Source organism: Apteryx rowi, unplaced genomic scaffold (genome assembly GCF_003343035.1).
Source record: "Apteryx rowi isolate R43461 unplaced genomic scaffold, aptRow1 scaffold_0, whole genome shotgun sequence".
Taxonomy (NCBI): Eukaryota; Metazoa; Chordata; class Aves; order Apterygiformes; family Apterygidae; genus Apteryx; species Apteryx rowi.
In genome coordinates, this window is record NW_020447195.1 from 12,335,347 (window position 1) to 12,348,497 (window position 13,151).

The 13,151-nt window shown below is 65.5% G+C and overlaps 1 protein-coding gene across 1 annotated transcript in view; it reads left to right on the forward strand.

Annotated features, from left to right (window-relative positions):
* Positions 1–13,151, forward strand: part of SLC12A5 (solute carrier family 12 member 5) — a 23,179-nt gene that overhangs the window by 1,296 nt on the left and 8,732 nt on the right. Inside the window, exons 2-9 of the mRNA XM_026057084.1 lie at positions 6,974–7,068; positions 7,738–7,869; positions 8,223–8,369; positions 9,063–9,117; positions 10,236–10,366; positions 10,581–10,822; positions 10,898–11,109; positions 12,947–13,114. Of these exons, the coding sequence (XP_025912869.1) occupies positions 6,974–7,068; positions 7,738–7,869; positions 8,223–8,369; positions 9,063–9,117; positions 10,236–10,366; positions 10,581–10,822; positions 10,898–11,109; positions 12,947–13,114 (1,182 nt within the window). The remainder of the gene's footprint in view (positions 1–6,973; positions 7,069–7,737; positions 7,870–8,222; positions 8,370–9,062; positions 9,118–10,235; positions 10,367–10,580; positions 10,823–10,897; positions 11,110–12,946; positions 13,115–13,151) is intronic.

A 13,151-nucleotide genomic window follows, 5' to 3' on the forward strand; every position in this document is an offset into this window, starting at 1 on the left:
AGCCCCGGCGCAGTGCAGGCGGGCAGGCCGCTGCGGGCGAGGGGCCGGGGGCTGCAGCCCAGTCAGGGGCAGCGGAGCCGGCAGGCCCCGGCAGCGGCTCCGCGGCTGTGGCGCTTTGGCCTAAATGCTCCCCGGGGCATCTCCTGGCAGCCCAGCTGCTGCTGAGGCTCCTCGGGCCCCTGCAGGGACATTCCCAGCCCCAGGCACCCAGCAAGCTGGGTAAGTGCAGCATCCTCTTTTGCAGGTRTTTCAGTCAGGCGCAGGAGTGGGATGGAGCCAGGCAAATGCTGTGATGTGCTTGGGGAGACCTTCAGTCTCTCTCTGACTCCCCCTCACTCCCCTGCCAGGTCCCCTTGCCATATTCACTTGCGGGGTCTGTTGAGAACCCTAGCCAAGAGGGCTGCTGGAGGGSACAGCCAGATCTGGCACTTGCAGTAGAAGTCTCTGGCTGCCTGCAGTGAGGTTTTGGGCACAGCCRCTTGCAATGCTTTTGCTCTTCCCTCTGCTCCGCTGATCTGACTGTGTTTATTTGCTTGTTTGTACACAGTTCCACTCAAGGTCAGGGCTGGCAGAACTCTTCTGGGGGCACCTTGCCTGAGTGGGGGCAGTCTCACTGACTCACTGGCAGTGCCCTTCCCTGGACTCTGACTCTCTTGGTCCCATCCAGCACTAGGATCCATTCTGCTCATTGCATTTCCATCCCAGCAGTGCTGGGCTGCATGGAGACAGGCATATCTGCCCTGCTGCTTGCAGGCTGCATTTCTGGGGTCTGACTGGAAGGTCGGACATGGTGCCATTAGAGATGGACCACACAAATCTTCCCTGGAGCTGGTCCTGACTGGATGGTCCCTTGTGGGCCTGAGGATGCAGGGCTGGAGGAAATCGGTGCCTTTGTGGGGCTGGAGAGAGCAGTGGAGTGCGTGCAGGAGAGATGCACTGCAGGGCCCCCCTCCCCCTCCATTCTGCACTGTGCCGAGGGTGGGGGGGCTGGAGAACACTCCCAGTGGCTGCTGCAGGGCAGGCTTTTGAGTCCCCTCACCCTGCCAAGGGTCTCACAGAGCTCCCTGCACAGGGTGTGTCTGGCAGGGACCATGGACACCCTGGGCAGGGGGTGGTGGCTGAGCTGAGGCAGCCTGTCCCTGCCAGCAGAGATGGCCCCCACTCTTGCAGGTCCTGCACTAGCTTCTGGCCTCCCAGGGATTTGCTGAGACCAGCAGGGGAGCTGCTGAAGAAGCCCTTGGTGCTACTTATGCCGTTTCTAACCAAAAGGCCAAGCAGCAGCAGCCCTTCTGCCCATCCCTGCTCTGGACAGCCTGGCAGAGCTCTTCACCAGGGCTGGAAAGGCTCCAGCACTGACAGCTCTGCAAGAGCTGTGGCAGCARCAGACCCTCTAGAGAGGTGACGGGGAGCAGGCAAGGCTGCTGCGTGCAATGTCCAGGCTGCCCATTTGCACCACGCTTCTTGGAGTGTGGGAATGTCAGACTCAGCTCTGCTGCAGGCTCCTGTGCCTGTGCCCTAGGACAGAGGCACCTGGCTGTCCAAGGAAAGGAGACACAACGGTGACGGGGAGCTTTGCTGCAGCTCGAGTCCACAGTCATCTCCATGGCAAAGCTCAGGCTATTGGAGAAGCTGAGAAGCTGTTTAAATGCAGCCAGTCAAAGCGCCTGTGCTAGAAATCCTGAGCCTGCAGGGCCGGCTGATCAAAGAGAGGATAATCCTGGGTTTAGGAAGGAAGAGGATAGGTCTGAGGTAGCAGTTGGTCCAATTTGGGTCAGGCAGTGAAAGAATGCAACCCAAAAGGCCACTCAGTGTGCCTGCTGGCTGGAAGGGTGAAGTGCAGCCCTGGGGAAGGGCAGCATCCCACCCCACTGTTGTGCTGCACACCAGGACCTGGCACTGCTGTGTGCTCCTGCCAGCACAAGCCAGTGCCACGCCAGCCACCTGAGCTGCCTCTGGGCAGGGTGGTCTCTGCCTTGGCTGAAGGTCTCTGAGGGCCCTCTGGTCTCTCATGGGGCTGTCCTACCATGGGCAGCCGGCAGATGCCTCACCCAGGGGAGAGGAAACCCTGGGTCTGAGCAAACAGGCTGCAGTCCTGTGCAAAGGTACCAGGCACCCTATAATGGCCCCCTGACCATTTCCATCTGCCTCAGACACCTCCAGGCCCACAGTGCCTGGACCAGTGAGCATGCAGTCTAGTCCCTGTGATGGCCAGAGGGTGACAGAAGGGCACTGCTGCCTCCCCCCTACCAGGTGCTCCTGCAAAACGGCAGCAGCTGGGAGCATCAGCTCTGGGAGTTGTGCTCACTGGACCCTGTGCGGTTGCACAGAGCTGCTGGAGCCGTGGAGTGACCCTGGGGCTGCTCCTTGTAGACAGCAAAGGGCAGAGTCCCAGGGAGCTGGAGGAGGCTGCTTGCCAGCCAGTGCCATCGAATGCTCTGGCAAAAGTCAAGGTGCCCTGGGCTCCTCAAGATGAGCTTTGATGCATCCCTGTGGCCCGGGCACCTTGAACATGCCTGGCAATGATTGYACTGCTTCTCATCCTGGGGTTTGGCGGCTGGGGCTGAGTCAGGGCTTGCCGGGACCAGTGCTGGGCACAGGGTGCCCATCCCAGGCCTGGAGGGGCCTCGTGCGGAGCTGCGGGTGCTGAGCTCAGAGCAGAGGGCTGGCGAGTGCTTGGCTGGTGCTGCGTTGCAGCAGGGCAGGGGGACACTGATCTGGCAGAGCAGCTCCTGGGCAGGAAGGAAGGTGTCTGGTGGAGTGGGCAGCTGGCGCAGGCTTGCTGAAGTGTCCCCTGGCCGGGGGCTTGCCATGCTCGGTGGTTGTGAGGCAGCCTGCACTCGCAGGGTGCTGCGGAGGGGCAGGCTGGCCGCAGCTGGGCAGGAGCAGCCCGGCCGCCCCYGGCAGCAGCTCTCAGGCAGCAACTCTGGTTAATTAGCCCCTGAGGTTTGGCTGCCGGCTCCCCCTTCCCTCCTCCTGTTGGTGCTCAGTAGCCTGCACCATGTGAAGTGATTAGGCAGGATTTGGGATAAGGGACATGAGACTTCCCAGCCCAATTTAAGGCTGAGTAAAAAGCCATTAGGAGATGAAATTGTGGCAGTGCCACAGCCCTCGGGGCTGCCCTGCAGGGCGGGCGCAGGCAAAGGCCCGGGCTGCACTCCTGGCTGCATGGGGATGATTCCTGGCATCACCAGGGCCCTGGGCTGTCTGGGCACCACAGCCAGGATGGGCCGTGGGGTAGGGTTGGGGATGCCCCAGGCATGCAGGGTGGGAGGGTAACCCTGCTGCAAGCAGGATTATGCGATACCCACACCGGGGCTGTTGTTTCCCTGCCAGCAATCCAGCCGCGAGCCCTTCCAACCGCTGCAGCAAATTAAAAGGCCGATTCATGTTGAGTGATCCCTGGGGAGGGGGGAGGCTGTTCAGCGCTGGGATCGAAGCCTGGCACTTGATCAGCTCTGCTCCTTTCGTGGCCACCTTTCCCTGCCGGCCCGCAGTGGGGCTGTCCTCGGGCCATTGCGCTGCGCAGCCCCACGCCCATCCCAAGGCCCCGGCGCCCCTGCCCAGTGCCGCTCATCCCCGGGCTGCGCTGGGGCGGCTGAGGCATGGGCAGGCCACGACAGGCGTGGGTGACCGTTGGGTCCGTGGCCACGGTGGCAGGCGCGTTCCCACAGCCAGGAGGCATCGCTGCTTCGGTGCTGCTGGGCAGGGGCTGGCCAAGGTGGTGGCYGCGCTGGTGCAGGGTGGATGGGACAGATGCGGTCCGGGATGGGTGCATCACCTGCATGCAGCTCTGCCCACACAGGACACATCCTGCCGCGAGCTGCCAGGGAAGGGCTACACCAGCCCCTCTGCAGCAAAATGGTCTCAGGCGGGAGCCTGGAGCTTGCATGTCACCTGGGACCTCGCGGTGGTGGCACTTAACCCCTTCCAGGCTGTGGGCCCGGGGGAGCGCGGGGGCAGCCGTGGCCTGCCATGGGCGATGGGGGTCCCTGCGGTCCCGGGGCGCCATCGCTGGCAGCTCTGGGGCACGAGGGCAGGTGGGCAGCCTGCAAGGGGGCTGCCGTGGGGCAGCGCGGTGCGGGCGGTCGCGAGCTGGAGGCGCTGCGTGGAGGCGCCGGGGCGGCGCGGTGCCCGCGGGGCCGGGACCCGTGGCGCAGCGCGTGTCGGCGTCGCAGGACTTGTTGCCGAGGGCTCGGGGCAGCACCGCGCGTTGGGGCCGGTTGCCGCTGGCGGGGCCGTCGGYGGGGCTGACCGCGGGGCCGGGGAGCCGGGAGCCCCGCGGCCGGGGCTGCCCAGCTGGGCCCTTACGTAAGAGCCATGAGAGCCGGAGCCGGGGCCGGGCTGCGTGTCCGCGCTGGCGCCGGCGAGCTGTTGCCATGGAAACCAGTCCGGTGATGTCGGCAGCCCGGTACCGCCCGGCGGGTGCCGGCAGCCCCACGCGGCGGCGGCGGCTGCGGGGAGCCACCCCGGGGACCGGAGCGCAGCCCGGCCCCGCGGCGCCGACCCTTGCCGCCGCTCACCCGCGGCCGCCTGCGCAGGGGCCTCCGGCCGGCCCTGGCTCTGCGCCGGCCCGCGGCGATCGCTGTCGTGCTGTGCCGCGGGGCCGGGGATCCCCTGCTGTCGGCCGGGACGGAGTCCCCGTTTGCACGGTGTTTGCTGAATTTCTGTGCTTTCCCGAGTCCCTGATGGTGGGTTTTAAGTGTGAGCTGGATGGATGTGCGTCTGTGTACAGGGCCATTACATAATGTGTACTTTATACAGCGCGTTTAAAACAAAGCTGGACTATACAATAGTGGCTTGGCTCCGTGCTGACAGCTCCCCTCTTCAGAAAGTGTTAGCTGGTTGGCAGCAGGGCATGGACCGCACTTGTCCAYGCGCATCTGTGGTGCAGCCGGCGCGGCGTGGACTTGCCCGCGCGAGCCAGCCCCAGCGGTGGTGTCTTTGCCGGGAAGAGACGCCTGGCGAGCGGAGCCGGCTGTGGTGCGGGCTGGGCCACAGGGACCTGGTTCCCCCATTGCGCATCCTCTGCCGCAGCCGCCGAGGGGCTGAGCCACGGGTCTGGGCACTGCTGCCCCCGAGCCCCTCCAGCCGCAGCCTCTCCTCCACGGCCGCCCCGCCATCGGGACTGTGGCTGCTCCTGTTGCTTCGTGCCGCAGCAGCTCGGAGGCGCGGGCTGCTGCCAGAGCCGGAGGGTTTGCCCGTGCGTAGGTCGGCCTCACCTGCAGCGCTCGGGGTTTCACTTCCCAACTGGTCAGGAATGCCATGTCTGGCGGAGGAGATTGCAGATGATGAATCACTGCCTCGCACAGGCAAACCAGCTCCAAGGATCCCAAATGTGAGTCAACTAGCATGAGGCAGGCAGTCTTCAAGGGAGCCTGCCCGGTCAGCACTTTGCAGGGCTGTCCCGGGCTGCCACGGTTTGCGGGCGGCTGCCTCCTCCCCAGCTCGCGGGTGGCCCACGCGCATTGCCACTCCCGTGCTCGCGCGCTCGATGCCCTCCAAGGGCATCGCTCTTGCTGGCTGCTGTGGCTATGCCACCGCCGAGGCGGCTGGCTGGCCCTTTGCCGCTGCTCCGCGCACTAGCGGGGCCAGCGCTCTGCTGCCGGCGCGGGCGCTGCGTCCCCCCAGCCCCTTGGGCCCAAGGGATCACTAAGCAGAGATTTTAATTCCACCACCAGAGCTCAGACCTGCTCAGACCCCGCTCCAACAGCGAGCCCAGCCGCGCCGCTGCAAGGGCAATGCAGCAGGCGATGCAATTCCCGCCTCCCCCAGGGCCAGCGTCACCCAGAGCCGCCTGGAGAGGGGCCAGTCCCCGGGATGCTCTGCTCTCCTGGCTCCCTGGGGTGGCTCGGAGGGGGTGCGGTGTGCCAAGACTCCCTGTCAAGTGAGGTTTCATTTGGTTTCCTGCTCGTGGGCATTTCCGAGCAGGGCTGCGCTGTGCGTTCCTCCCCAGCCCCCTTCCCTTCTTCCTTCACTGTTCACTGGCTCTGCCACTGCTCTGAGAAATGCGCCACTCAAACGGCATCCATGCTAGCTGCTGCTTTATTTCCACCCTGATTTATTTCTGCTGCTCTGCAGCTCTCTGCTGCTTTCTTTGCCATTAAGCCTGACTCCCAGTTTCTTCTGAGCGAAGTCATTAATGCAGCGAGCAGCCGTGGACCTTCCCCAGTGTGTCTGCGAGCTCTGCGCTGTTCCAGATGGATCTGCTGCCCCGGGGCAGAGCAGCGGCTGCCCTCAGTGGCAGCAGCCCCGGATGCATCCTCGCGTTGCGTCGCGGGCCGTGAGGCTGCAGTCCCCGCTCAGCTCTCGCAGTGCAGCCGGGGAGCCGGGCCTGACAGTGCGGCCGAGGGCATGGCCCTGCAAAGGCAGGCGGGATCATCCCATCGCCGCCGCGCCATGGGCGGCTGGGCGCTCCCGGGCTGCAAAGTGCTGCACGCGCAGCCCCGGCATGCTCGCCCCGAGGGCATCCAATGAGTTATTGCTGCCAGGCCTGTCCTTCGGGAGGGCCAGCTGGGCCGGTTCCCCCTGGATCCACACCAGTCACTTCACCTGACGTCGGTGCGGCGTGGATGCGCTCCGGCGGTCTGCGCTCGGTGASCCCAGACGGTCAGGGCAGTGCGGGCTACCCGGGCCAGGCTGCCTGGGGCGGTGTGTCCCTGCCGGCGGTGGGGCCCGGACAGCCGTGATCGGTGTGGTGAGGCCGGCCAGGCGAAACACCAGCTGAGGCGCAGGGAGGCCACTGCCGTKGGCCCTGGAGTGGGTGTAAGCACAAGCCCACGGGTCCCTGGCGGCCCTTCCAGAATGGAGTGACCCATCGTGGTGCTGATACCACCCCATGGAGGCAGGTGCTCGTTCCGCAGGGCCGGACCTGCCCGCCCGGCACAGTGGTCCGGCCGGGACCAGGGACCAGGGACTGAGGTCCACGGTCTGAGCGGCAGGGATGAGCGGCTCACCGCCGTGTCTGTGTCCACAGGCGATGGCAATCCCAAGGAGAGCAGTCCCTTCATCAACAGCACAGACCTGGAGAAGGGCAAAGAGTACGACGGCAAGAACATGGCCCTCTTTGAGGTAGGGCGAGGGGCAGGGACGGGACGGGTGGTCACTGGGGAGGGGGCGGCCCCGCAGCACCCCGGCCCGGGCCATGGCAGTGCAGCAGTGCCTGGGGTCTGCGCCCCATCCCTATCCCCTGCACCGTGCCTGGCGGGGAGGGGAGTGGGAGCTGGCATCGGTGCCCTCCCTGGTCCGCCCGGGCTGGCCGCCAGCCCGAGGGTGTCAGGCGGTTGCAGCCAAACCCCATGTCCAGCCGGCTGCTGGCGTTGTGACCTGCATGCACCTGCTGCGAGCCCGGGACGCGGGATGCTGGTGACCATGGAGGCTGAGGACAAGGACCGCCGGCAATGGGAGGCCCGGTGCTCCCTCYGCACTGGCCGCAGGCAGGGAGCCCGGGCTGGGCAGGCTGTGGTGGGCAGTTGGGTCTGGGGTGGCAAGTCTTGCTTGGTCTCCGAGTGCACTGACACCTTCCTGTGGGCCAGGCGACGGCAGGGCACGGGCTTGCAGCCGGCGCAGGGCAGCGGTGCCACGGAGGCTGCAGTCCTGCTCTCAGGACRTGCTGGGGACACCAGGCTGGTGTGGGGTCAGCGCAGGGCTCTGGGAGGGACATCCAAGACCCTCCGTGTCCGCGGGTCCTGTCGGGATGCCGGGGCTGCCCCTCACCTCCCCGGGCTCTGCTCCCAACAGGAGGAGATGGACACCAGCCCGATGGTCTCGTCCCTGCTGAGTGGGCTGGCCAACTACACCAACCTGCCGCAGGGCAGCCGGGAGCACGARGAGGCCGAGAACAATGACGGCAGCAAGAAGAAGCCGGTGCAGGTGAGGGATGCGCAAGAGCCGCTGCCCCTCTCTCCTGGCCCGTGCATGTACAATCCTGATGCTGTGCTCCTGTGGACTGGCCGCGGGGGAGGCAGAGTCCTGTGGCCCTGCGGGAAGGGCGGCTTCACCCCAGGCTCCTGGCTGCTTCGATCCCTGCGAAGAGCTTTGCAAGAGGAGCAGGACCTGTTGTTCCTCTATCTGCTGCTGCCCAGCCGTACTGCATGTAGGGCAGTTACCCGAGCCCCACTCACATCTGCCCCAGCTGCTCCCCTGCCCGTCCCAGCACGTGGCAGCCCGTCTTGCTGGCCGAGCTGGGCTCGTGAGCCGCTGACAGCTCCACGCTCCCTCTGCAGGCTCCACGGATGGGCACCTTCATGGGCGTCTACCTGCCCTGCCTGCAGAACATCTTCGGGGTGATCCTGTTCCTGAGGCTCACCTGGGTGGTGGGAATTGCCGGCATCATGGAGTCCTTCTGCATGGTCTTCCTCTGCTGCTCCTGCGTGAGTGAAGGAGCCGAGGCTTCCCAGCCCTGTCGGCCCCGTCCTGGGGTCTGGGGTCTCCCACGGGGTTAGGGATGCCCCAGCCAGGCTGATCTCTGCCGCCCTTGGGAACGGCCAGGCCTGTCCGGGATGTGCAGAGGAGCAACAGAGCTCATGGCATTAAGAGCCCATGTTCAGCTGCCCGTACGCCTGCACGGTGGGAGCTCCTGTCCCATTTAACTGCAAGGAGAAAACCTCCCGGCTTCACAAAGGAATTAAAAGTAAAACTGTTTTAATTGTGACCCAGATCACACCCGCAGTGTAGCTGGGGGGTGGTGGTGATGCCCGGTGTACTGGGACCTGCACGCTGGTGCTGCAATTAGCTGCCTTTTTAGGAAAATGGCCCTGCATGGAGGGTCGCGAGAGCCAAACGCGAACGGCCTCCGCGGCAGCCCGGAGACCCCCCGCTGCCCTCGCAGCGCTGCTGGTCCCTCGGAGGGGCTCACGGCCCCTTTGGCCGCGTGGCCTGGCCTGGCACCCCCTGCCCATCCAGCACTCCCCGGGGATCCCGTGTCACACCGCGACCCTGGGCAGCACCACGTCCCACCACTGCCCGGGGCCCAGCTCTCCCGTCCTGCTCCCTTCCCTCCTGCCTGGGCAAGGGGGGGGGGGGGGCTCTCTGCCCGGTGTCTGATGCTGCATTTCTTCCTGCAGACGATGCTGACAGCCATTTCCATGAGCGCGATTGCCACCAACGGCGTGGTGCCAGGTAGGGCCGTGTCCGTGCCCGTGTGTCCCTAGGGCAAAGGGAGCGGGCTCTTCCCCAGGGTGGGTGCTTGCGGGGAGGCCCCTGTGCACCCCAGAAGGGCAGCACCAAGCTCAGCAAAGGGTTTTTCCCAGAGAGCATCCTCCGCGGCTGTCCCTGCCCTGCGCTGTGCCGCAGGAAGGCAGGTGTCGCTGGGAGAGCTGCCCCCCCCCCGCGGGCTGCCACCAGCCCCGGCGTGGATTCCCGTATCCCCAGGACGGCGCGGAGCCGGAGCCTCCGTGCCGTCCCCAGAGCTGCGAGGTGCAGATGGCAGCGAAAGCCGTCAGACGCGGCTCCACCCTCCGCCAGACTGGAGAGGCCGCGGGGGAGCAGCTTCCCCAAGGCAGAGCCAGGGAGCGATGCCGGGAGGAGGTGGGGAGCCGGGGTGCTGCCGGGGCGCCGGGTGCGGGGGCAGCGTGTCCTGCCGCACCCCCCTGGCTGCTCTGCGCTGCACGGGACGGGGACAAGGACGGGGACGGGGCTGTGGCACGAGGGCCCTGCGGTGCTCAATCCCCCCGTGGCAGGAGCGGGATGTGAGGCGCCCTGGGGCTGCCCCGCTCAGCGGTGTGCGCTCTTCCCTGGCAGCACGGCGAGGAGCTGGGAGAGGGCCCAGCTGCGCCATCCCTGCTGCCGGGCTGCGCGGCGCCGGCACAGCGCTGACAGCCCTGCACAGGGTGTAATTAAAGCTATTTATCATCCTGCCGCCACGGCGGGACCATTGATCCCTGCCGCCGGGCTCTAAGGGCTCCTCTGGGAGGATGGAGCAGGCCATGGCCCTTGTCCCTGGGGCCCCAGCACCTGCCTCCGCTTGCAGGGGACACGTGTTCCCGCTGCCTTTGCTGAGCTCCCGGGGAAGCTTCCRCCAGCCCGGCTGCTCCCAGGCTCCTGGTGCCGGGGGTGGCCAAGCCCCGGGCCTGCGTCTGCTCTGTGCTGGAGCATGTGATGCCATGGGGGCCTGGGGATGCACCGGCCCCATCCCACCCTCTGGCATGCCCAGCAGAGCTGGCAGGTCCATGCACTGGGGATGGAGACAGGAGCTTGCGAGCCTTGCTGGGACCAACCCTTTGCTCTCTCCCCGGCAGCGGGCGGCTCCTACTACATGATCTCGCGGTCCCTGGGGCCGGAGTTCGGCGGGGCCGTGGGGCTCTGCTTCTACCTGGGCACCACCTTCGCCGGCGCCATGTACATCCTGGGCACCATCGAAATCCTGCTGGTAAGCATTGTGTTCCTTCGCTCCCCRCGCAGTGCCGAGGGCTTGCATCCTCAGGGGGCCTGGGCTGCCTGCGCTGCCCGACCTGGGACTGGCTCCTGGCCGCCCAGCGGGGAGGCCAGTCCTTGTAGTGGGATCAGCCGCATCCAAGACTCTTCCCTGGGTCCCCTCTGCGCGAGGCTGCTTGCCAGACAGCGAGGCTGTGACTATCTTCCAGGCCTACATCTTCCCGGCCATGGCCATCTTCAAGGCGGAGGACGCCAGCGGGGAGGCAGCGGCGATGCTCAACAACATGCGTGTGTACGGCACCTGTGTGCTCACCTGCATGGCCACYGTGGTGTTCGTGGGGGTCAAGTATGTCAACAAGTTTGCCCTGGTCTTCCTGGGCTGCGTCATCCTCTCCATCCTGGCCATCTACGCCGGCGTCATCAAGTCGGCCTTCGACCCACCGAGCTTCCCGTGAGTACCACGTCCCCGGGGCTGCTGCGGGGCCGGGCTCGGCAGGCAGGCTCCTGAGCGCCTCCCCCTGCCTAGGATCTGCCTGCTGGGCAACAGGACCCTGTCGCGCCACGGCTTCGACATCTGCACCAAGCTGGTGGTGGAGGGCAACGAGACGGTGGGCTCCAAGCTCTGGGAGCTGTTCTGCACCTCCCGCTTCCTCAATGCCACCTGCGACGAGTACTTCAGCATGAACAATGTGACCGAGATCGAGGGTATCCCTGGAGCCGCCAGTGGCCTCATCCAAGGTGGGCATGCTGCGGGGGCACGCGGAGGGGATGGGTGTGCCATGCAGACCCCTGCAGAGCCGCGGCCGGGTGCCAAGGCCTTGCACGCACGGCGGCCCCAGCTGCGGGGCCGGGCAGAGCGGGGGTCCAGGCCGGCTGGGTCGGTGCTGCAGTGTGAGCTCGTGCACACAGATAGCTGGCTGCTCCAGCATGCCGCCCCACGCTCCCTGGCCAGGGATTGTGTTGGCCAAATGTCAGTGCTGGGGCCTGTTAATGAGGGTGACAGGGAGCACAGGGCTAAATCCACCTCGCTGCCGCCCTTGCATGTTGCCACAGGGCTGCTCAGTCCCCTCGAGCACAACGAGCCGTGCTCACGTTGCAACGCGCCGGGCGGCGGGAAGGAGATCCTGCAGCCGCAGCACCGAGCTGAGCGTTACGGCCACTCTGTGCGTGTTCGGTGCAAGCCAGACCGCAGCAAGACAGCCCAAAAGACGTTCAAGGGCTGGAGGCAAATAAATCCTCCCTTTGTTTCCTCTTGGCCTTTGCAAGGCATGATATTGATCTGAGGTTTAGCGAGGAGTAATCGCCCCTCGGGGGTACTTATCTGCTACTGGAATACATGCATTAGGGAGCAGAAGTTATTCCGCAGCCGGGCCTGGAGAGTGGCCAGGGCTACAGAAAACCTCATGAATTTGCTGGGAGGAGCCATTTTTGACCTGTTTTTCTCGAGTTGCTGGTACATTTGCCTGGTGCACGCGCTGCATGGCTGGCAGCAGCGGACGATGCTCCTTGCCATGCTCAGGGGTGTTTGCAAGGACAGTCCGTGGCGGGGGCCGTGCTGGGAGATGTTTGGAGCAGTTTGGGGACAGTCCCACAGCCAGGGCGGATGTCACGGCTCAGAAGCACACGTCCCATCAGGTGTGGTGCGGGGCAGGAGCTGGCGACGCCTGGGCAGGGCGCATGCGTTGCTGCCAGCCACGTGCCGCGGGGCAGCCGCTGAGGGGGCCAGGACGCGCTCCATGCTGTGCAAAGCAGAGCTCAGACCCCGCGCCGGGGCCGGCAGCAGCTCGGGACCGGCCGAGCGCTCAGTGMGGGTCCTGGTCCTCCTCCTGCACCCACTTCCCGCTGCATCTCCCCGTGCATGGAGGAACGTGTCCTTAGTGGGAGGACGAGCTGTGGCAGCAGCTGGAAGGACTCGGCCTCAGTGGGGGCTGTCAGCCCCCGTCTGCCATCAGGGACTGGTCAGGCACGTTGTGCTGCTGTGGGAAGGATGCTCAGTGCCAGGGGCCATCCGGACCCTGCTCAGCCACCCCTGTTGAAGTGCCCCGGCAAGGGCTGTCAGCCTCTTTGCAGCCGTGTCAGAAGCACTGGCTGGTTTCTGCTGCTCTAGTTTCTCGCTCAGAGCTGTGGCCGAGGCAGCACGCAGAGGGTGGCTAAGCCTGTTACATCAGCCCTGAACTCGTAATCCCATCAAAAACATTATCAAGTTACTTTGACATGATCCACTTTCCTTAAACCTGTGTTGATCAGCATTAATTATACTACCCTCTTAATTATTTGCTGCTGGAATCCCATGTCAGCTGCTCCAGTATCTTGCCAGGGACGGTGCCAGCGGCAGGATCATACCTGCTCTGGCTGCCCTGTCCAGGCCGGCCCAGCTGGGTGCACTGGCCCCACGAGCATCCTGATGCTCGGGTGTCCATGCAAGTCTGTGATGGGCTGGGGACCACGGCCAGTTGCAGGCGAGCAGCATGTGCATGCATGGCCACCTTGGGGCTGAGCTGTGCAGCTGCTGCCCGCACTGCTGGCTGCTCCAGCCCGTCCTCATGCCGCCCATGCTGGGCTTGCTCCCTCGCAGAGAACCTCTGGAGCTCCTACCTGACCAAGGGCGTCATTGTGGAGAAGCGGGGGCTGCCCTCTGTGAGCCCCCCCGACACCCCCCTGGACATGGACCAGCCCTACGTCTTCAGCGACATGACCTCCTACTTCACGCTGCTCGTCGGCATCTACTTCCCCTCGGTCACAGGTGGGCGCGCGCCGTGGGGCAGCAGCGCCGTGGGGCA